This window comes from Zosterops lateralis (genome assembly GCF_965231275.1).
Source record: "Zosterops lateralis genome assembly, chromosome: 18".
In the NCBI taxonomy this organism is placed as follows: domain Eukaryota; kingdom Metazoa; phylum Chordata; class Aves; order Passeriformes; family Zosteropidae; genus Zosterops; species Zosterops lateralis.
Window position 1 is genome coordinate 5,906,206 of NC_139778.1, and position 24,571 is coordinate 5,930,776.

At 49.7% G+C, this 24,571-nt stretch overlaps 1 protein-coding gene across 1 annotated transcript in view; it reads left to right on the plus strand.

Annotated features, from left to right (window-relative positions):
* Positions 1 to 24,571, plus strand: part of DNAH9 (dynein axonemal heavy chain 9) — a gene marked incomplete at both ends in the record, with an annotated part of 164,566 nt that overhangs the window by 70,305 nt on the left and 69,690 nt on the right. The window contains 6 exon segments of the mRNA XM_083874519.1: positions 930 to 1,355; positions 4,955 to 5,074; positions 11,191 to 11,379; positions 13,037 to 13,272; positions 16,650 to 16,772; positions 18,978 to 19,182. Of these exon segments, the coding sequence (XP_083730645.1) occupies positions 930 to 1,355; positions 4,955 to 5,074; positions 11,191 to 11,379; positions 13,037 to 13,272; positions 16,650 to 16,772; positions 18,978 to 19,182 (1,299 nt within the window).

The following is a 24,571-nucleotide window of genomic DNA, read 5'->3' on the forward strand; positions in this document are numbered from 1 at the left end:
CTCAGCCTTGCCAGGGTTAAATCTCTCTGTGCTCCTGACAGTTTAAACTTTCTTTTTCCTTTTTCTTTTTTTTTTTTTTCCTGTGTGAGCCAAGAAGTGACCATGGGCTGGCTCAGCCTGGCTTTGGCTGTGTGTGTGGGACCTGCTGCAGCCCCTCTGTCCCCTGCCTTTTGCAGGGGCTGGTGGCAGTGAGAGTGACTGAGAGAAACTGAGAAGCTATTTAAAGTGTTATGGAGAGATAAGTCTATGCATATATGAGATAATTACATATATATGGATGATAATTAAGATAATTGTTACATGGGCAATGATGAACGGCATGTGGGTTGTGATAGACCCAGTGCAGAGCACCTGCAAGATAAAAATCTGCAAAGCCAGGTGTGATAACGAGTTTGAAAACTTGGGAAACAAAGTTTTTGAGTTAGAGACAAAAATGCCCTTTTGGATCCTCCAGTGCAGTTTGGCTGCTTGCCCTGTGAGGGTGCCTGGGCTTTCTCAGCAGCTGCATTCCCTGAACCTCGAGGGCTGCAGGATGTGGGAATCATAGATGGCTTTGGCATTGGCATCTCAGCTTGGGTAGGAGGGAGCATGAAGGGAACCTCTGAAGGTTGTTTTAGAGGGCCTGACTGTTACTTCTATGGGTTTCATGCTTATTTATCCCAATCTTCTGAGAGGGCATAAAACCTCCTGCTCCCCCAGGAGCCTAGGGAGGAGCAGTGTGCTGTGCTGGCCCCAGGGGGGATGTCAGGAGCAGGGAATGGAGCAGCTGTGCTGTGAACATGCAGAGCAGCAATCTAAGGGCAGGACTGCTGGGGCCGCGAGGAGCCCAATTTATCAGATTGATAGCCTGGGAGCCTGACTCTATTAGTGGCAGGGTGAAAAGAGAGCCCATTCATTTTTATCTAACAACCTTGTTTTCCCCTTTTCAGACCAATCTGACAGAGCTGAGGTCCTTTGGATCACCTCCTGCCGCTGTCAGCAACGTCACTGCGGCCGTAATGGTGCTGACGGCCCCGGGAGGGAGGATCCCCAAGGACAGGAGCTGGAAAGCAGCCAAAGTGGCCATGGCAAGGGTTGACAGCTTCCTGGACTCCCTGATCAAGTTCAACAAGGAGAACATCCATGAGAACTGCCTCAAAGCCCTGCAGCCCTATTTGCAAGACCCCCAGTTCAACCCCGAGTTCATGGCCACCAAGTCCTCAGCGGCGGCCGGGCTGTGCTCGTGGGTGCTGAACATCATGCGCTTCCACCGCGTCTTCTGCGAGGTGCAGCCCAAGAGGCAGGCTCTGGACAGGGCCAACGCTGAGCTGGCAGCAGCCCAGGACAAGCTGGCCACTGTCAAGGCCAAAATTGCAGTGAGTGCCCTTAAGGGAACCCATCCTGCTTGTCCCTGCTGGGGGAATCCTCTGCTTTGGACAGAGCTGCTGCTTTCAGGGCTTGTGTTCCAAAGCAGGGGGTGGGGATACAAAGGTTTAGGGGTTAAAGGGTTTTCTCTGCATTGTGATGCACAGGCAGCCCTGAAATCCAGCTCTGGGCTGGGCTGAGAGTGGGAAGCAGGGTAAGGGAGGGGGATTCTGCCCCCTGTGCTCAGGTGAGACCCCACCTCCCGAGAAGGCCCAAACCAGCAGAGAAAGGACCTGGAGCTGCTGGAGAGAGCCCAGAGATGGAGATGCTCCAAGGGCTGGAGCCCCTCTGTTCTGAAGCCAGGCTGGGAGAGCTGGGGGTGCTCACCTGGAGAAGAGAAGGGTCCAGGAAGAGCTCACAGCCCTTTCCAGGGCCTAAAGGGGCTCCAGGAGAGCTGGAGAGGAGCTGGGGACAAGAGATGGAGGGACACAACACAGGGAATGGCTTCCCACTGAAAGAGATGAAATTTAGGTTAGTTAAAGGGAAGGAATTGTTCCCTTTGAGGGTGGGCAGGCCCTGGCACAAGGTGCCCAGAGAAGCTGTGGCTGCCCCTGGATCCCTGGCAGTGTCCAAGGCCAGGCTGGATGGGGTTTGGTACAGCCTGAGACAGTGGAAGGTGTCCCTGCCCACAGCAGGAGTGGCCCTGGATGGTCTTTAAGGTCCCTTCCACCCCAAATCATTCTGTGCTTCTGTGACAGAATATTGCTGCTTTCTGAATACCCTTTGTTCTTCTCCAGCCTTGCTTGCACTCAAGGAGGAAGGTTAAATATGAATCCTTGTTATTCCCACCTAATTTTTTAAGTGTGATTTACCTCTTCTCCTGGGTGCTCAGAAAACTCATTATCTCACACCACTATGTTTCCAGTGTGCTGCACAGGGCAGGGGCTGGGAACTGGAGGCTGATTCGATGCTGGGAGTGCAGAGCTGGGCTGGCTGCACACTCAGTCCCTGCTTTTGCATGATGACAACTGCTCTTGCAGGAGCCTCATTTGTCACGGCACAGCTCCCTGGCAGCACATCTTGGATGTTATTTGGGTTTTTGCTTCTTAAAAAAAAAAAAAAAAAAAAAAAAAAATTTAAAAAATCCTTGAATAGAAGAAATTACAGCGTGATTAAAAGTGCATTTCCACAGAGTGTAGAGTGAGGCCTTTATCTTTTTCCTTCAGAAAATTATCTCTATGTAAAAACACATCCTGCTTTATCCTGCTTTTCTCCCTGCTCCCTCCCAGCACGATACCTGCTAAGAACAGGTTGTGGGGAGCAGCTGCTCCAGAACCTGCCTGGTGTTTTAGGGTGTTTTGGGATCTCTCTTTGGGAGTGGGATCCCCTCCATGGCTGGGCTGGACAGGGCTCCAGTGAGTGAGTGAGGTATCTCTGCTCTCCTCACCCCTTCCACCAGCACCTCACCCTGTTAGAAAACACGTCACTCTTTTGATGTTTTCAAGGGTTTATCATTCTTAAAATGCTTACTACACTTTTTAACTAAAAATACAAGAAAATTGTGCTGAACTCCTCGGTCACCCCTGCCTGCTGCAGATGAAAGGAGGCACCTGAAGCAGGCGTGGATTTAGAGGGCTTTGGTGTCTAATTCTCCCACCTCAGATGTGCCATACAGGGCTGAGGAACTTTTTTTTTTTCATCCCTTTTTTTTTTTTTTTTTTTTTTTTTAATTTTATATATTTTTTTCAAAGGAGTGGGATTTTGTTAAAGAAAATTGCAATCTTTGGGGAGACTACTGGCACTCCTCTGGCATGCTCTTACAAAACTGCCTGGTTTAGGGGCCTTCTCCTCCCTGCAGATGGGGAATGATGCAGGGTAGCGTGGGATGGTTATATCCTTACTTATCTGGGATATCTTGGGTAGCTTCACTGCTGTGTGCTGATTCATACCTGCTCACAGTTGGGCCCCAAGCTGCCTTGTACTCATTTTTTATTAATAAATGAGAAAATTCCCACTGTCCAAAGCATTAAGGACTTTCTATCTTCTTTGCCTGCCTGGGAACTGGGTGCTCTGCACCTGGGGCTGGTGCAGGTAGGAGTGAGAGGCGTGTCCACAGCTGCACACAGCTGTATTTGTGTGCCCCTTGGTGGGGCCCTGCAGACCTGTTCTGTCCTGCAGACCAGATATATGCATATATTCTATACAAACTCAATTATCAGATTGTGCTTTTATAGTGGGATATGATACATATCAGCCTTTGTAGGCTGATAGATCCACATGCACACAGGGACAGAAACTTTCTGTGCTTTTGTTCCAAGGCAGGTCAAGGAGAGGCTGCTTTGTGTGATGCCAGTATCCAGGAGAGCTGCAGAGATCTCGCATATAATCCTTTTTCGTTTTTGGGTTTGTCTCTAGTGTGTAGCTCAATGTTAAAGTGATTTACAAGCAGTTTAGCCTTAAGCAGTCTGCATTGGGTGCAGATAAAATCAATTATTACTTCTCTTATCAGAAGTGAAATGCTCCAAGTGCTTGTGGGAGCTGTTGGTTTGGTTTAGATCCAAGTGTGAACAGCTCTGTCCAAGCCAAGGGCTCTCCAGTTTTTTTTCTGCAGGTGTTTTGGCCTCTCTCTGCCCCTCCTATCCCTGTCACCTGCAGGGGACTTTGTCCCAGCTCACTGGGGGCTCCTGGCACACTCTGGGGCAGCTCTCAGAGCAGAACCATTCCATTCACTTGTTGGATTCCTTGTTGGAAACAGTGTGAGGGCATGGTTTGGAGATGGTTCAGGCAGAGCTCCAGGAGCCCCCTGGGGATTTGAGCATGACCTGGGGAATCAGGAGAACTTCTGGGGATGGAGCATCAGGAAATATCAGACTTGGGTTCCTCAGCTGCCTGCTCGTTGCTCAGCCATAGCGCTCGTCATCAGAGCTCAGCCAGAAGCCCCAAATAAATTCATTTTCTGTGTCCTTTGCCTCTGTCTGTGCTGAGGGTGTGAGTTGCAAGCAGTGGCACAGCCCAGCCCTGCTCTCTGCTGGCTTCTGGTTCTAGCCCTGGGTGGATGAGCTTGGCCAGCTCTGGACAAGTGTTTGCCTCATGATCCCAAAACAGTTTGGGCTGGAAAGGACCTTAAAGACCATCCAGGGCCACCTCTGCCGTGGGCAGGGACACCTCCCACTGTCCCAGGCTGCACCAAACCCCATCCGGCCTGGCCTTGGACACTGCCAGGGATCCAGGGGCAGCCACAGCTTCTCTGGGCACCCTGTGCCAAGGCCTTCCCACCTCACAGGGAACAATTCCTGCCCAATATCCATCCCATCTATCCCTGCCCTCTGGCGGTGGGAAACCATTCCCTCTGTCTTGTCCCTCCATCCCTTATCCCAGGTACCTCTCCTGCTCTCCTGGAGCCCCTTCAGACCCTGGAAGGGGCTGTGAGCATTCCCTGGAGCCTTCTCTTCTCCAGGTTGGACACCTCCAGCTCTCTGAGTCTCCAGAGCAGAGGGGTCCAGCCCTTGGAGTTTCTTCCTGGCCTTTTGGACTCCTCCAACAGCTCCACATCCTTCCTGAGTTGTTAAAACCGTGCTGTTCCTGACTTCCTCCTGTTCTTCACCCGCAGCGCCTCAACGAGAACCTGGGCAAGCTCACAGCCAGGTTTGAGAAGGCCACGTCAGACAAACTCAGGTGTCAGCAGGAAGCTGAAGCCACAGCCTGTACCATCACCCTCGCCAACCGCCTGGTGAGTGCCAGTACGGGCACCTCTGGGGGCACCAGGGCTGGGTTGGACCCTGTGCACCTTCCACCTGTCTTGGTTTGGAAAGGCAAGTCTCTGCTAAGGAAGGCAGGAGCTTCCCTTGGAATGGAAAATATAAACCCCCTCCCTCCGAATTATTATTATTATTTTGAAATTAACAGGCTCTTAGGCAAAGATATGGGAATAGGAATAACAGTTCTTTACTGGGGAAATTAAAATAAAAATGCAAAATTGAAAAAAAAACAACTGAGGGAGTCAGAATACAGCCTGACATCCTATTGGTTCAGGGTGTTGGGAGAAGTCCAATCCAGTCCTCCTCCAGTGACAGATGTGGTTCTGTTGGAGCAGAGATGATCCTATAGGAGGGTGAAGTTTTCCTCTGAAAACCCAGTGTTGGTGAGATGGGTCTGTTCTTCCTCTGGGAATCCAGTGGAAACAAGATGCCTCTGATGTTCCAAATCTCAAATTAGGTAGGAATGCTGGGCTTCTCCTGCTGGATGGAGCATCTCCCCATGGGATGATGTAATTGTATCAGCCATGCAGTGAGCCTTGATGGCCCATTAACAGCAGAGATCCCCTGGAGGGAGGATGGGTCCTGGAAGGGATAAAGAACACTGCCCCAGTGGTTTAACAGCTGGGCAGAGAATACAGACTTTTGGTTACATCCTGCACTGCAGCCTAAGACACCATCCTCTCATGTTTTTGGAAATGTTTCCTGCACTGCAGCAGGTTTCAGTAGTGAAAATGCTTTTGCAGTGGTTGTTCCCATTCATCAGTGCAGCTCTGATGGTTAAAGCATCTGGCTCGGTCGTCATCACAACTCTCACCTCCTTCTTGGGGCTTACACATGTGAGTGGGTGCTGATGGGCCAAAAAGATGTGAGTCAAAAATGGTATGGTAAAAACAAAGGTGTGAACATGCCTGTAGCTTTGCAGGTTCTGAAATGACAAGAATTAGAGTGAAAAACTCACTAAAAGCCTCATTCTTCTCTGAGTCAGAATACAAAAGTATTTAGAGAGGGGCCTACAAGGAACTGGAGAGGAATTTTGCATCAGGAACTGTAGTGACAGGACAAGGGGGAAAGGGTTCAGACTAAAAGAGGGGAGATTTAGTTTAAATATACAGAAGAAATCCTTCCCTGTGAGGGTGGGCAGGCCCTCGCACAGGATGCTCAGAGCATCTGTGGCTGCCCCTGGCAGTGTCCAAGGCCAGGCTGGACACTGGGGCTTGGAACAGCCTGGGATAGTGGAAGATGTCCCTGCCATGGCAGGAGGTGGGTCTGGATGGGGTTTTAGGTCCCTTCCAACCCCATCCATTCTGTGGTTCTGTGGCTGTGTCACCACACCCCAGGCCATGCTGGTTCCATCTCTTCCCCACCCCATGATGTAGGAACAGCTCCCAGTCTCAGCAATTTTATGATTTTTTTACTTGCAACAATTCATCATTTCTGCAGTGTAGGCAAGGAACCCCTTGCATCCCAACTTCCTGCTGTGCCCTGCACACCATCTCCTGTGTCATCCTGGCTTTGATCTAGGAATAGCACCTGACAGCCCTCACTGGTGTGTGGCTCATTTGACATTCAAGGTGTGTCACTGGTGTGGCTGTGGGTAGAAATGAGTTCCCAGACTTTGAAACAAACACATCTGAGGTTGTGTAAAGAATGCAACTGAGCATGGAGAGCAATGCTTTGGATTGACAAATGAACCTGGGGCATTGAGGCAAGGCTGGCTCTCACAGTTCCAGACTGGCATCTCACGAACTTCAGGTCGCCTAAGGAAGATGCTCCAGGATCCAAGGAACAGGATCTGTGCACCACAAAGGGAGGCTGGCTGATGAATGTTGTTTGTGGGTGGGTGTGTGCTAATGCAGAGGAGGAAATTTAGTGATGACAAATGCTAAATAACATGTGCAGGGAAAACAAACTGTAATCATGCAGTTACATGGATAGGGCCTAATTGCACTATTATCACTCACAGAAGAGCTCTTGGAGCTGTTGCAGAGAGTTCTCAGGAACAGCAGCGTGGCACTTCACAGGAGGGAAAAAAGACAAATTGAATATTACTAATTGGTAGAAAAAGCCTCAGGAAACAGAAGTTAAGCTTCATTGTATTGGATCTGTCAGTGCCCACATCCCACACATGGTCACCCTGTCTAAGCAGGCTTTGGGCAGCCTAGAAAAGCTACAACAAAGTATGTAACCACTTCCACATGAAAGGGAATGGATTAGGGCTCTTCTCTTTGGAAAAGGCATAGAGGGGATGGATGTGACAGAAGCCGCCAAAATCACGACTGGTGTGAAGAAGGTGGGTGAGGAGTGGTTGTTCACTCTCTGTCATTATCAAAGAGCCAAGGATAATCCAAGGAGTAGCTTTTAATTTGCCTCTTGCTACATAAAAAGAATTCCAATAACTTCCACAGTCTGAGGTGGGAGACATCTGGGATATCTTGAATGTGTTAAAAGTGGCAGTAGTGTGTGATCCAAGCAAAGGAGAAGACTCCAGGACCTAAGGATATAAAAAAGTAATCTGAAAAAATTAATTAGGAGTATGGAAGTACCTCCGAGTACCTGGAAAATCAGATCAATAAAGACTTCTTGGTCTTAGAGGGGCTGTGAGATTAATATAGGAGTTGACCTCGAGGAGACTGAAGGGAGGGTGGATGCTTCATCTATAAAAACTACAGAGGAAAGATGGAAGAACTGGATTCTGCCCTGCAAGTGGAGCTGAGACTAAGGATAATTTATGTATGATCCTTAAAAGTGACCTATAACCTAAAAGCAGTACTCTGCTTCTTTTTCAAGAAGTGAGATGAGATGAGATGAGACACGTGGGCTGAGACCAGGGCCTGTCCAGCTCCAGCTGGACTCAGCAAATGTCTAGAACAGAGGAGGAGTAGGGCAGGTATAGCCTGTGCTGCCTGATCCTTGATGATTTCCAGCCTTCATTCCACTGTTAAGGAATGTGACTTTCCATAAAAAGGCAAACTTCCAGACTGAGAACTGGGAATTCTCCCACATAAAGAGGCAGCATTGCTGTAGATGAAATAACTGGAGGGTGTAGACATGGGAACCACAGGACTGGGATGAAGTTCAGTGATGCACGATGCAGGGCTGTACGTATGGGTTGAGAGAAGATTGTTCACCTCTATTCCAGGAGTCCAATGCAGCAGCCAGGCAAGCTTGGATGTGTTGGATCAGGCTGTGCCCTACACATTGTGCAGCCCAAGGAAAGGCAGCTGTGGTCCTAACCCTATCATGAGTATCTTTCTAGCAATGCTAAAGGGACATCAGCACAGTCTGAGGCCAGCAAAAGGCACTGGGGAAGTAGAAGCTCTGTGAAGAGGGTGGTGGCTGATGTTTGTGTACAACAGCTCAGCTGGTGCAGATTTAGGGACAGCTCTGAGGGCAGGTGGGGCAAAGAAAATCTGAGGCTTCTCTTTCTGCGCCTGGGAGGGGTCAAACTTCCCAGAGGTAGTTTTCCCTGATCCAAAGATACAGTTTTGACAGGGCAGAAAGGCCACCAGAGGTATTTTTGCAGGTTAGTTCTTGTGCTCATCAGAATAAACTGCCCAGAGCAGCTGTGGCTGCCCCTGGATCCCTGGCAGTGTCCAAGGTCAGGTTGGACAGGGCTTGGAGCAGCCTGGGACAGTGAGAGGTGTCCCTGCCCACAGCAGGGAGTGGCACTGGGTGACCTTTAAGGTCTCTTCCCACCCAAAGCAGTGTGTGAGTCTGTGATTCCATGAATCAGGAATGAGCTGGTGTGTAGGAGGTCACACAGCTCCACAGTGATGATGTCAACTGTCTATAAAGAATTGTGAAAACGATCCCAAGTGATGGAGGGATGAAACACCAGGCAGATAAATATAATGTAAAGCACATTGGAGAAATGAGGTTTCACTTCACATGCCCTGTAAGTGACGCTGAGCTGATTGTTATCACTCAGGAATGAAAAGATGGAGTTAAGAGTGCTGAGAGCTCTGTGCTCCCAGAAGCAAAATGCCCTCACCAAACCCAAAGCCCATCTGAAACCGGATATTAGGGTTTATTAGGAAGAGAAGGGAGAACAAAACAGAAAAATCCCCATCTTGCTCTATGAATACCTTCTAAATAAATCTTGAATGTGCAGCATTACCGCCACCCCCTCTGCTGCACCTCAAAGGCTGGAGGAGAATGGGAAATGGTGCAGAGACAGCAACAATAAAGGAAACCGGATAATAAAGATTGCATCGCTGGGTGCAGATAAAGATTGCAAGGAAAATCAAAAGGCTGCTTCTGTGTGAGGAATTATTGAAGAGGCTAAGGCTCTTCAACCTGAAAAGAAGACAGCAGAGGGGTATGGAGGGCTTGGAATGCTGAGTGGTGCAGAGAAGCTGATGCCAGCAGGATTGTTCCCTGGTTTTGCACTGGATGAATGTTTCAGCAGTTAAAAAGTTCAGGCAGCACATCAAAGGATATACTTTTATGCAGAAAGCTCAGCTGAACTGTGGATCTCCACAGGATGCTGTAGGTGCCAAAAGTTGGCTTGATACCCACAGCAGCTTAGGCTTAGTCATGAAGTCAAAACTCATCAGTGACTGTTAAGCACAGGGATGTAAGCTCTGGGTCAGAAGGTCCTGAAGGCTGCAGCTGTGGTAAGCTGGAAGCTGTGTCCAGAGTTGGGCTTGTGTGTGCAGCATTCCCAGGCCAAGGGCTGCTGTCAGCTGCAGGAGGTGGCCCAAGGTGAATGAGCAGGAGAATGAGCTCTTGGCTGTGCTGGGGGGCTCAGAGGGGAGCCCAATAATGTCTTGGCTTAGGAGGTCCTGGCTGTTTATGAGGGGATATGGAAGTACATGAGGGTGGGAGGAGAGCTATTTGATCTGGAGTGGCTGCAGGACAGCAAACACCATGCAATCTGCAGTGAGTTCGTGTTGGGAATGTCAAGGTGGCTCTGACCCTCAGAAGGCAGCTGGAATTCTGCTGGAAACAGGACTTGGTCAGGTTGGAAGGTGTGGCAGTGAAATTCAGTGAGGGCCTGAAGGTGTTGCCTTCCCATCCTGGGAGATCTGTGTCTGCAGAGGAGTTTAAGATGGCAAAATAGCCCAGTTGAGGGGAATGAGCTATTGGAGATGTTCCAAGGCTTGTCATAGGGATTAGTGTCAGAGCTGGGTCTGTTTAACATGGAACAGGGGCCTGGAAAAAGGGCCAGTGTCATGTCAGTATTTCATAGTTGGAATTGCAGAAGAGAAGGATACAGATGTATTTTTAGTGAAAATGAGAAATATGAAGAAATAACAACCATAAGCTGACGTGGACAGTGAACTGAGGAAGAAAAATAAAAGGTTCTTGTTGGCCCTGGTGACAAAACCTGTGAGCAGAGGGTGAGCTGTGCCTGCTGTGGGTGTTCCCAGAGCTGAACATCAAGAGAGGTTTCTCTTTTGGCAGCAGGAGACTCCAATTGTGAATTTCATGGCAAGGTCTGGCCTTCTCCATCTCAGATCCATGAGGTCATCTCAAAGCTGGGTTGGGTTTTTCTGGCTTGTAAGCTGAAGGCTGCATTCCATTCCTATTTCCAATGGTACTCCAAAAAAGTACCGATGATCAAATAAATGTAAAGGTAATTTATTTTATAAGGAGATACTGTGCCCTCTTCAAAACCCCAGCTGCACTGTCTGGACATTGGATGCTGATGAAAAATAGATAGGAGGAAGCAATTTTTTTGACAGAATCTGAAGGGAATTGTGATCAAAATCCCATGTACCTGGTGTGATAATAAATTGTGTGAAATACTGAAGGCTGTGGAGAGGAATGCTCTGTGTGGGAGAGGGTGTAAGGAGGTGGGAATCTGTGGTGTTAAGGCAATTAACAGCTGATGGGCTTAAATACCTCTGTAATCCTTCCCTGGGAGGGTGGGCAGGCCCTGGCACAGGGTGCCCAGAGCAGCTGTGGCTGCCCCTGGATCCCTGGTAGTGCCCAAGGCCGGGTTGGATGGGGCTTGGAGCAGCCTGGGACAGTGGAAGTTGTCTCTGGCATGGCAGTGGTGGAATGCGATTAACTTTAAGGTCCCTTCCAACCCAAACCATTCCATGATTGTATGAAATAATCAATTTGACTTGGAAATTTGCAGGTTGGGGGCCTTGCCTCTGAAAATGTGAGATGGGCTGAGGCTGTGAAGGACTTCAAACAGCAGCAGAGCACCTTGTGTGGAGATGTCCTGCTGGTCACAGCCTTCGTCTCCTACCTGGGCTACTTCACCAGGAAATACCGCCAGGAGCTCCTGGATGGCATCTGGAGGCCCTATTTGCACCAGCTAAAAGTAAGTCCTGCTTCCTCTGAGAAGCCACCATTGTTCCTGGGATTAATGTGGCAATAATTCCCAGTGCCCACAGGGGATCTCTCAGGTGAGGGACATCACTGTGTCCTCACCAAGCTGGAGTGAGGATCAGGACGTGGCTGTTTACTCCTCCCTGAGGAAAATGTGATGTCCTTGCTCGATGAAGTTCCTCCATATACACAGGAAAATCCTGAACACAGAGCCCAGCTCTGCAGTTTTGTCCAAGGCCACGAAGGAGGGGGGAATATGGAGAAGGAATTGGAGCAGGCAGAGCTCGCTGCCAGCTCTCCAGTAGGCTTGGAAAAACTCCAGGTGTTTTTTCATTCTGGACACAAGCTCTGGTCATGCTGGCCATGCCTCTCAGCTGGTTTTCCCCGTGTCTTGCTGTTAGGACCAGATGAAGATCATTGTGCTTGAAACTTGTTTAATATTTCACTAATTTTAACAAGTTCCTCATACAAATGCTGCCAAGAAGCTTTTAAATAAGGCACCAGAGATGCCCAAATCAAATTGCTGACCAAAGCAGACAGTTCCTTAGGCTGAGAGAGGAAAACTTCATTCTGCATTTCTTAACCCTAAGCCAGAAACTTAGTTGAGATGTGGTTTCAAAAATGACCTAACTGTGCTTAGAAATGTCAAGGAAGTGCCTGTAATTCCAATGGAAATGAAAGGCCCATTCTGCTCAGGCACCTGGCACAGGTAACTCTGGTTATCACATCCAGAAATCCTCCCCTGTCAAAGAAATGTTTCTGGAGCTGCTGCTGCTGGTTTATAAGGCAGCAGCAGCCTTAGGAGGGAGTTAATTCTATCTTTCCAAGGTGTCTCAGGGAGCTGAACAGGGAAAGGAGTGACCCTAGCCCATGGGGCTGGGCTGTGGGGGAAAAAAACCCCTGGGATTGTACAGGTTGAGTTTGTTTACAACAAGATTGGGAAACAAAACCAGGCTGGGAATACTCTGTAGAATGAGATCGTGAAATCCTGGAATGCTTTGTGCTGGAAGGCACCTTAAAATCATCTCATTCCAACCTCCTTGCCATGGGCACGGACACCTTCACTAGACCCCATCCAGCCTGGCCTTGAACACTCTGAGCACCCTTTATGAGCATTGATCATCTCCTTCCAGGGATCCAGGGGCAGCCACAGCTGCTCTAGGCACCCTGTGCCAGGGCCTGCCCACCTTCCCAGGAAACAATTCCTTCCCAATATCCCATCTAACCCTGCCCTCTGGCACTGGGAAGCCATTCTCTGCATCCTGTCCCTCCATTCCTTGTCCCCAGTCCCTCTCCAGCTCTCCTGGAGCCCCTTTAGGCTTCAGGAAGGGACTCTGAGTTCTCCCTGGAGCCTTCTTCAGGTGAACACTCCCAGACTGGCTCCAGAGCAGAGGGGCTCCAGCCCTCAGAGCATTTACAGAGCTTCCTCTGGACTTGCTCCCACAGCTCCACACCCTTCTGACATTGGGCACCAGCGCTGGAGCAGCTGTACAGGTGTGCTCTCACGTGAGCAGAGCGGCAAAACACCCCCCTGCCACCAAAACCTCCAGACTCCAGGAGGATCAGGCACAGCCAAACCCAACTCACCCCTTTTTAACAAAGCCAGCTTTCCTCTGAGTCACCAGGACTCCTCTCTGTTTGCCTGGCAGGTGCCCATCCCGGTGACGCCGCGGCTGGAGCCACTGTCCCTGCTGGCGGACGAGGCGGCAGTGGCAGCATGGCAGAACCAGGGGCTGCCGGCCGACCGCGCGTCCGCCGAGAGTGCCGCCATCCTCAGCAGCTGCCAGCGCTGGCCCCTCGTGGTGGACCCCCAGCTGCAGGGCAGCAAATGGATCAAGGCCTCCCACGGCCAAGGGCTCCGGGTGATCCGGGTGGGGCAGAAGGGGTAAAGTTATCCTTCTCACGGTAAAATTGATAAGATCATGGAAAAAAGACTCTCTGACGAGTTAAAGTTAGAAAGTGGTTTTTATTTGGTGTTGAGTTGATACCTTGGGAAGGCTGAGTTGAAGCAGAGACTGGACAGAGCTAAAGAATGAAGGAGATATTTATTGAAAGGTTTCCAGGATTCACCTTGGGCAGGACAAGAGCCTGGCCAGGGCTACCACCCAAGGTGGACCCAAAATGGACACAAAATGGACAAATGGTCACCAGGTCTCACACTTTGATAAGTTTTGGTCCATTTGCATCTTGGGGTTTAATTGTCCAATTCCAGCTTCAGGTTGTGAAGTCCCATCCTTCTTGTTCCTCCCTTCAGCCACCACTGTTTGTGCTTTCAGGCATAAAAGTTGTCCTTGGTGTGCAGCAGGAAAAGGATTTGTTTTGTGTCCCTGCTCAGTGCAGAGCTGAGTGACACTGACTGTGAGCTCAGAACTGCACCCCTGGGCAGCACAGAATCTGAAACACATGGAAGCTCAAACTTAAGGCATCAGGGTGGCATGGGAGTTGCCTCCTAAAGGCGTTTGTGCAAATCACAAAGCTCTTTCCCCTCTATTTATTTACAAAAGTCTTACAGACTCAAAAATGCTTATACATATGCATAATCTTAGCACTGCCCATCCCTGCTTCATATTAAATTGAGCCCAGAGTCCTTCACACCTGCACAATTCTTCTCTTAAATTCGGTCAGTGGTCTTTGAAATGGGTCAGTGGTCTTGAATGACGAAATCAAAGGCGTCTTCCTCGCTGTGACCTTTTTACCTTCATCTTGTTGGCAGGCTACGTGACCTTTTGGGTATAGTCCAAGCTTTCCTGCCTGATTCTAATTAGTTTCAGTGTCCAGATGCAGTCATGATTTCTTCCATTATCACAATGGTTCATCTATCTCATTTCCTTCTATAAACACAACTAAAATGAGCAAGTAATATATTACCTACACTCTAGCTTAAGCATCTAATAATTATTAACTCTTCCACTTCATCTCTACTCTTCTAACTTAAATCCTAATCAATATAAATTGCTTCTATCCCTTAGTTAAAATCTTAACTCTTAATTTTAACTCACTCATGTGGTGGCCATGGGATGTGCCTGCTCAGGGTGTTGGGTGAGGAGGGGACACTCAGGTACAGACATCTGAGCCAGTCACATTGAGGGAAACCTGCTCCCATTATCTGCTTGTTCATTACCAAAATGACAGACATTTCTCATTAAATCGAGGGTCTGTTTAGTGCTTGGCTCAGTTACCATAGAAACTCCTCTGAAGCTGGTGATGAAGTGAGCAGTGAGCTGAGGCTGAGTTGGAGTATCACAGAATCCCAGACTGGCTTGGGTTGGAAGGGACCTCAAAGATCATCCATCTCTGCCATGTGCAGGGACACCTTCCTCTATCCCAGGCTGCTCCAAGCCCTGTCCACCCTGGCCTTGGACAGTGGGGCAGCCACAGTTTCTCTGGGCAACAGGCCTGTGTAGAACTGTGGCATCCTCCATGGGGTTTGTTATAGGTGTCATATTCTGGTTTAGTTTCATCCAGGAGGATGACCAGGGCTTCCTACATCTTGGAGAAAGAGAGGCCTTTGGTATGGAGAGGTCACTGTGTCCTGCAGACCAGCTGGGCTGAGGCTGCTCCCGCCAGCTGGACATTCTCATTGCAGCACCCCTGCATGGATCTGGATCAGTTTTTCATGGGAAAGCCTTTCCACCCCTGGCCCTCATCTCCAGTCAGACAGATTTGTTTTCTGCTGTGTCACAGATTTGTTTTCTGCTGTGTCACCTTGCACCCATCTCTGCCCACTCGTGAGGAGCCCCAGCCAGGGTGGAGCAGCCCAGGTGGGATCCCTATGGAGTTCTGGGGTTGTTTCCCAAATATAGAGCAACAGGCAAGAGTGGCCCAGGCCTGGTGCTTCCAAACTCCTGTAGATTTGGAGATGCCTTGGGATTGCCCAGGTTTCCTCCTCTGAGGTTACCCAGGTTGTTTTGCTGGTGCCTCCTCTCCTCTCCTTTCCTCAGTGAAAACAACAGGGAGTTACTACATCTGATCTCATGTGAGATCAAAATAAAGCTCATTTTTCACAACAGCAAATCTCTGTTTTCTGGCCACCTTGGCCACCTGCTTTGCAGTTACTCAGAGCTCTTTATGGAACAGCAAGGATCCCAGAAGAGGCACCTAAATCTGAACCTGCAGGAGGGAACCAGAGGAGCAGACTCTGCTGTGCCAATACAATGTCCCTTTTCCACCTCCTTGGCCACACTTTGGGCTGGCAGGGGCTTTAAAGAGGAGAATTTACTGTTTTGCTGCAATGTCTCAGAGCTGAGGACTAAAAGCATCATCACTGCTCCATTACAGTAATGCAAGGAATGTTTCATCCTCTGGAAGATGGAGCTTTTGCCTTTCAACTGCTGGAAGAGGTCTAAACCCACACAGAGGGCTCACCTTCAGGAAGGGCTGTGTGAGCAGCTCTGGGGGCAGCTCTGTCATTCCCTCAGACTTTCTTTGTGTAAAATACCCGTGGACTCAGAAAAACTACTTGTCAGGGGTGGGGGTTGCACTGGGTCAGCATATTCCTCAGAAGGTCAGGCCTAAAAGTCACTTTGAACTTTTGTTTCAGATCCTTCTGTCACCTCTTAAGCTCCCAAGCTCTCTGGCTTAAATGAGGAGTATGAATTTTGAGCAGTGGAGTTGGTGGAGGTGATTCAGTGTAACTGTGATGGTGGAGGAGTGCCTGGAGCATTCTCCCCTTCTGCCCAGGGTCCTGCTCCCCTCCTGGCAGAGGGGTTGAGTGGTGTGCAGGGCAGCCCTGAAGGACACAGCCCAGGCACTTGACCCAGCCCTTCCTGGTACAAGGCATCCCAAAGCTGAGCATTCCTGTTTCATGGTTAGGCACTGGGCACAGAGTTCCATTTCCTTGTGAGGAAAGAAGTTGTCCTAAGCATGACCCTAAAACCCTGGGCAAAACAGAGCTGAAAGCTGCTCTTCATCCTTGCTTTAAGATGAACTGCACCTGTGGGCTCTGGAGGAAACAAAGGACGGGCTGAAAATAACTCCAGGCTGCACCAGCTTTGCTGCCCAGACTCTTCCTGGGGCAGACTCAGTGGTCACTGCTTGTCCTTGGAAGGTCTGGGGGCTCATTCTCTCTGTTGGACAGCCAGGACTCTCTCTGTCATTGCCACTTTCTTCACCAGGCACTGACACCACCTTACCCCTCCTCTCTCCCCAAATGCTGGCACCTGCCTGTAGCTGCCACCTCAGTGAGGGTCCCCTCTGTCCCCTCCTCACGGGCAGTGTCACATCCTGCTCTGCTGCAGGAGGCACCAGTGCTGTTTCCCACAGGTATCTGGACACACTGGAACAAGCCTTGGCTGCTGGAGACCTGGTTTTGATTGAGAACCTGGAGGAATCTGTGGATCCAGTGCTGGGGCCATTGCTGGGGCGAGAAACCATCAAGAAAGGCAGGTGAGCCTGGGGGGTTTTGGGGACACCTGTGGATGGGGGCTGGGGGCTTTGTGCTCTCTGTTCCTGCCCTCAGAACGTGGGTGTTCACACCCAGCAGCATTAACACCCTGCCTTCAGCAGGGAGAGTGCTTTAAATCAGGCAGTCATAGGTAATTCAGTCACAGGGTGGCTGAGAAACCAACCTGGGCTTCTCATTTAATTCCACAGCATCATTCAAACCTCGTGTAAAAGAGAGGCCTGTAATTCTCCCATTGTACGCTGACCTTGGGGTCTGTAATTGGCTGTTCTGACATGGAATTGTTACCAAAATAGCTGCTGCTGTTGTGAAGTTAAAGTAGCTTTGAATTTTAGCAAACACTGCAGCACATTTAGAAATGCAGCTACAGGTTTCAGCATCAAGGATATCAAGTGTTTCTTAATGAGGTCAAGTTCTCATGGCAGCTGCTGGTCACCTCCAGCAAGAGAGGCAGCCAGGGAGCTCTTTTCCCGTAAGTTCTTTGAGGATTATTTCCTTGCCTGCCTAAAACATCCCAGGGTGTTGTAAACTGGTAGGCAAGACAAGCTGTCTGCAAAATTTAATGGGGAAAACATCCTGGGAAGGGTGACTGAGCATGGGTTTGGCTGCAGGATGGAGGGACAGGATGGTCCCACTGCAGGATTGAAATGTTTGGGGGATGTTGAGATGGGGGTGCAGGAGGGAGCATGGCAAATCCCTCCAGTGGAACCCTCAGGCATCCCCTTTTGTGCATCTCTGCTACCAAAACTCCTTGTGAAATCATGTCTTTGCTAACAAAGGGAAAATAAGCCATAAATCACAAAGAAAGTCCCTGGGTTTTGTGTTTCCAGGCCCTAAGTCCAGAGTCCAGGCAGATGATGCAAGTCTCAGAGCAGGAAGGGTTTTGCTGTGAGGTCTGGCAGGATCTCTGCTGTGAGCTGCCTATACTGGGGTATTTGCTGCTCCAAAAGCAATTGAGGGGCCCAAGAGAGCACCCAGTGAGTGATGTTGGACTGGGAAGTGAATTCAAACTCCCTTGAGAACATCACCATTCCCACAACAGTCTCAGTGCACCCCTGAAAACATTTCTAGTTTCTCTTTGGCTCTGGCTCCCATGAGCTTTGTTAATATAGAATCAAAATGGTTTGGGTTGGAAAGGACTTTAAACATCATCCAGTGCCACCCCTGCCATGGCAGGGATGCCTTCCACTATCCCAGGGTGCTCCAAGCCCCCTCCAACCTGACTTTGGACACTACCAGGGATCCAAGGGCAGCCACAGCTGCTCTGGGCACCTGTGCCAGGGCCTGCCCACCCTCACAGGGAAGGATTTCTTCCCAATATCCAATCTAAACCCACTCTCTGACAGTCTGAACCCATTCCCCCTTGTCCTGTCACCTCCATCCCTGATCAGGTCCCTCTGTGTGTTCCCTGCAGCCCCTGGCAGGGCTCTGAGGTCTCCACACAACCTTCTCCTCTCCAGGCTGGACAATCCCAGCTCTCCCAGCCTGGCTCCACAGGGGAGCTGCTCCAGTCCCTTTATCAACCTCCAGCTCTCCTCTGGCCTCACTCTTGTCCTTGCTGTGCTGGGGACACCAGAACTGGGCACTGTTCCAGGCGGGGTCTCCCCAGGGACAGAATCCCTTCCCTGGTCCTGCTGCCCACACTCCTTTGGGTACAACCCAGGGCATGGTTGGATTTCTGGGCTGGGCTAAACTTGGGTTCAGAGAATGTTGCAGTTTCCTGGGCTCTCTGTGATCTTTAGAGTGCATGTCAGCAGTGCAGAGCAGGAGGGTGCTGGGTGTTCCTGGCTGCTGTCGCCTCCCAGGGCTGGCAGCCACCACTCTCCACATGTGCAGAGCTGGCCTGGTTAGAGCCAACACTCTGGGTAGTTTTAGCTGTGACCAGTGAAAAGCTTGAGGCTTTTCCTCCCTGCAACTCCAGTTTTGGGCAGAATTCAGCCTCTGCCCAAAAGCCAGGAGAGTTCATGGTTGGACTGGTTGTGTCGCTGCTGGAAAACCTGAGCCTCCTTAAAGAGGAACCAAAATTCAGGAGAGATTCTCTGGGATTTTTACCTTAAATCAGAAGTGATTTAAGTGTGTCCAGTATGAAAAGCTTTGCTTAAGTAATTATTTCTGTGACTGAGACTCCCCCCCACCCCGTGTCCTGTGGGGACAACTCCTGGCTGATGCTCCTTGTGCCAAAATTCCAGGTACATCAAGATTGGGGACAAAGAGTGTGCCTTGCACCCTGCCTTCCGCCTGATCCTGCACACCAAGCTGGCAAACCCCCACTTCCAGCCCGAGCTGCAGGCACAGTGCACCCTCATCAACTTCTCTGTCACCCGCCACGGCCTCGAGGAGCAGCTGCTGGCGGCCGTGGTGTGCCTGGAGAGGCCAGACCTGGAGGAGCTGAAGGTCAGCACCTTGGGAACTGGCACTGGCAGCAAGCAGAATTATCAGCAGCATTGTTATTATACTTACAGTTTAATTATAATTGTTATATTTATTAATATATCTATTTATATAATTTTATTTCTTATATTGTTGTTGTTGTTATTATTATTATTACTTGTCCTGGGTTACAGTGTAGGATGTACACAAAGTATTTATTCTATCACCATCTTCATGAACTGTTGAAACCAGGTGGGCTAGTGTTTTCCCAAGCCTCCTGCCTCTTCTGCTAATGGCCCATTAACGCCTTTGGGGTGTCTTCTGCTAATGACTTTTGGGGTGTCTCCTGCTAATGGCCCATGAGTCACAGGTAACTCCCTCCAGGGGTTACCTCTGTTAATGGGCCATCAAGGACCCATTTCACACTTCTCATGCTATTGTGAGATGCTCTGCCCAGGGGGAGGAGCCAAGCATTCTCACCTGGATATAAGCTGGTATGTGGGACAGTGCAAGAGCACTTACCCACTGGATTCCCAGAGGACCAGAGCTCCCAGACCTTTCTACAGGATCACTGCTTCAGGAAAGAGCACTTCACCTGGACTGCTTCCACCATCCTGCTCAGGTTGTATTCTGACCCTGTCAGTGATCCTTTGTGTTACTGTATTTATTTTATTTTACTTTTACCTTTTTACCTTTCTTCTTATTAAATTATATCTCTGACTTGGAGCCTCTCACTCATTTTGCTCTCAACCCACAACATTTTTTGGTGCCCAACATGGGGCGCGAGGCACTGAGAAAAGTCAGAACTACAGTTTTGTATTTGAGAAGACACCTGTTTGCTATGATGCTCAACATGCTTACATGTGTCTTATACCTATCTCTCTATATTTTTCCACACATGGGGTACTATCTGCCGGTCTTAATGCTCCTGTGTAGACCAGGGTATGGTACTAAAATTGCCTTATTGGTCTACTATGTCCATTGCTTGATAAACTCCGAGGCAATGAACAGCATTCAAAATATATACCCAGTTTTGGATTCGTGTCCTGGTCTAGGATGCTACATCTGGGGCCTCAACAATCTTACCCAGCCCCTGTGGGGAGGAGTAAGGAATGATTTTTTCCAGCTTTTTAGGCACCACACAGCAGTTTTTGAAAATATTGAGTACCCTCTGGATGCCAAGGACAGTATTATGTTATTGTCATCCCTGCTTTCTCTTCTCTGCACAGCCCTTTGTTTTTTCTGCACCATACTTAGGAACAAAACACTACCTGGTGTGATACAGCGTGTTCCTAAGGAAGAGGAAGAGGGAAAGAGAAGCAAAGCAACATCATCAGCATCTACACAGACTATTGCAGAGGAGAAAGAAGCCAAAAGTGAATCAACAGTGTCTGCATCTACACAGACTGTCACAGAGGAAAGGGGAACCAAAGACAAGGCAACAGTGTCCTCATCTACACAGACCATCGCAGAGGAGAAAGAAGCTAAAAATGAATCAACAGTGTCCGTGTCTACACAGACTGTCACAGAGGAAAAGGGAACCAAATGCAAGGCAACAGTGTCCTCATCTACACAGACCACCACAGAGGAGAAAGAAGCCAAAAGTGAGGCAACAGTGTCCACATCTACGCAGACTGTCACAGAGGAGAAAGGAACCAAAGGTGCCGTCAGCATCTCCACACAAACCGTTACTGAACTGGAACAACCTAAACCAATAGCAGTTGCCACCACTCAGAAAAAGAAGTCAAGGAGCAAATCAGTCTGTGTAGTGACTGACGAGGATGCAGCAGGACCTTCGCAGCCAGCAGAGGAGACAGAGATAGAGATCATCACTCGCTCTCTATCCCTGGGTGAGTTGCGTGACCTGCGAAGGGAATTCACCCGCCAGACCAACGAGTCCATCTTGACCTGGCTGCTCCGCATCTGGGACGCTGCAGCCAATGACACCATTCTGGATGGAATTGAGGCCAGGCAACTGGGATCGCTGTCCCGGGATGTGGTCATTGACCAGGGGATTGGGAAAACCCAAGAACCTCTCAGCCTCTGGCAGCGACTGCTAACAAGTGTGAAAGACAGATACCTTTGTAAAGAAGACCTCCAAGTGCACCAAGGCAAATGGAGCACAATAGAACAAGGTATCCAATGTCTGAGGGAATTGGCTGTGCTGGAGATCATTTTTTCAGAAGACGAGAGATTTCCTAAAAGCCCAGATGATGTCCAGTGCACATCACGGATGTGGCTGAGACTTGCACGGCTTGGACCAGAGATGCACTCACGTTACCTGGCAACACTGCAATGGAGGGAAGGTGAGGACAAGGTGGGTGTCTTGGCTAATAAATTAAGAATTTATGAGGACACTGTCATCGCCCCAGTTTGCACCCATGTCTCATCTGTGGAAACAAGACTGGCTGAGCAAGCCCGGAGCTTGATTGAAGAAGGCCATCAGAAATTAAAAGAACTTAAGGAAGAAATTTATCATATCTCACCAGAGCCGATGAGAGTCTCTGCCATTAGGAGCAGGTGTCCCCCAGCCAGGGAGAGAGGATACACACCACGAGGTAACCTCTGGTCTTTTCTTTGAGAGCATGGAGAAGACATGAAGAAGTGGGATGGAAAACCCACCTCCTCCTTAGCAGCCTGGGTACGTGAACTGAAAAGAGGAACACCTACCACAAGAAGTCCATCTAGAATCAAGGTTGCCCCGGTCTCTCAGAACTCCAGACGGTACAGGAATGATGATATGACTGATCCTCTGGAAGGGATCTCAGAAACATATGTACAGGAGGAGAACAATGTATGCCATGACCAGGAATAGGGGTGCCCTGCCTCTAGCCAGGAAGAGGAAAGGGATAATCAAATCTACTGGACTGTGTGGATCCAATGGCCTGGCACATCTGACCCACAAAAATATACGGCGTTGGTTGACACTGGGGCCCAATGTACCATGATGCCATCAAGGTATGTAGGAATAGAATCCATCTCTATTTCTGGGGTGACAGGAGGGTCCCAGGAACTGACTGTATTAGAGGCTGAAGTGAATTTAACTGGGAACGAGTGGCAAAAACACCCCATTGCAACTGGTCCAGAGGCCCCATGCATTCTCGGCATAGACTATCTCAGGAATGGATATTTCAAAGACCCGAAGGGATATCGCTGGGCTTTTGGGATAGCCGCAGTTGAGAAAGAAAACATCAGACAGCTGAATACTTTGCCTGGTCTCTCAGATGACCCCTCTGCTGTGGGACTGCTGAGAGTCGAAGAACAACAGGTACCAACTGCCACAACAACAGTACACCACCACCAATACTGCACTGACAGAGACTCTGTGATTCCCATACATGAAATGATTCATAAACTGGAGAGCCAAGGAGTAGTCAGTAAGACTCATTCACCTTTCAACAGCCCAATATGGCCTGTGCGTAAGTCCAGTGGAGAATGGAGACTGACGGTGGATTACCGTGCTCTGAATGAAGTCACGCCACCACTGAGCTCTGCTGTGCCAGACATGTTAGCGCTTCAGTACGAGCTGGAGTCCAAGGCAGCAAAGTGGTATGCGACCATTGACATTGCCAATGCCTTCTTCTCCATTCCTTTGGCAGCACAGTGCAGGCCCCAGTTTGCTTTCACCTGGAGGGGCATGCAGTACACCTGGAACCGACTGCCCCAGGGGTGGAAACACAGCCCCACCATCTGCCATGGGCTGATCCAGGCTGCACTGGAGAAAGGTGAGGCTCCGGAACATCTGCAGTACATCGACGACATCATCGTATGGGGGAATGCCCCAGGGGAGGTCTTTGAGAAAGGAGAGAAGATTATCCAAATTCTGTTGAAAGCTGGTTTTGCCATTAAATGAAGTAAGGTTAAGGGACCGGCTCAAGAAATCCAGTTCCTGGGAGTCAAGTGGCAAGATGGACGTCGCCAAATCCCCAAAGAGATAATAAACAAGATTACTGCCATGTCCCCACCTACCAACAAGAAGGAAACACAAGCTTTCCTAGGTGCCATAGGCTTCTGGAGGATGCACATTCCTGAGTATAGTCAGATTGTGAGCCCTCTCTATCTGGTTACCCGCAAGAAGAACGATTTCCACTCGGGCCCTGAACAGCAACAAGCCTTTGTTCAGATCAAACAAGAGATTGCTCACGCAGTAGCCCTTGGCCCAGTCAGGACGGGACCAGATGTGAAGAATGTGCTTTACTCTGCAGCCGGGAACAACGGTCTGTCCTGGAGCCTGTGGCAGAAGGTGCCTGGGGAGACTCGAGGCCGACCGTTGGGATTCTGGAGCCGAAGTTACAGAGGCTCCGAAGCCAACTACACTCCCACTGAGAAGGAGATCTTGGCCGCCTATGAGGGAGTTCAAGCTGCCTCAGAAGTGATTGGTACTGAAACACAGCTGCTTCTGGCACCCCGATTACCAGTGCTGGGGTGGATGTTTAAGGGAAAGGTTCCCTCCACACATCACGCCACTGACACCACATGGAGCAAATGGATTGCTCTCATCACACAGCGCGCCCGTATTGGAAACCCAAATCGCCCTGGGATTCTGGAAATTATAACAAACTGGCCAGAAGGTGAGAATTTTGGATTATCGTCTGACGAAGAAGAAAAGCAAGTAACGCGTGCCGAGGAAGCCCCACCATACAATGAGCTACCGGAGACTGAAAGACGATATGCTCTCTTCACTGATGGCTCCTGTCGAATTGTAGGTGCTAACCAGAAATGGAAGGCTGCAGTTTGGAGCCCCACACGACAAGTTGCACAGGCTACCGAGGGACAAGGTGGATCGAGTCAGGTTGCAGAGCTTAAAGCTGTCCAGCTGGCTTTGGATATTGCTGAACGAGAGAAATGGCCGAGGCTCTATCTCTACACTGACTCATGGATGGTAGCTAATGCTCTGTGGGGATGGCTGAATTGCTGGAAAAAGGCCAACTGGCAGCGCAGAGGAAAACCCATCTGGGCCGCTGACATTTGGCAGGACATCGCTGCCCGAGTAGAGAGACTGACCGTGAAAGTTCGACATGTGGACGCACACGTACCCAAGAGCCGGGCTAATGAGGAGCATCACAACAACGAGCAGGTGGACAAAGCTGCCAAGGTGAAAGTATCACAGGTGGATCTGGACTGGCAGCACAAGGGAGAACTGTTCCTAGCTCGTTGGGCCCATGATGCATCTGGTCATCAAGGAAGAGATGCGACATACCGATGGGCCCGTGACCGAGGGGTGGACCTTACTATGGACAGCATCTCACAGGTCATCCACAACTGTGAGACCTGCGCTGCAATCAAACAGGCCAAGCGAGTGAAGCCTCTGTGGTATGGTGGACGATGGCTGAAGTACAGGTATGGGGAAGCCTGGCAAATTGACTACATCACCCTTCCCCAAACCCGCCAAGGAAAGCGCTACGTGCTGACC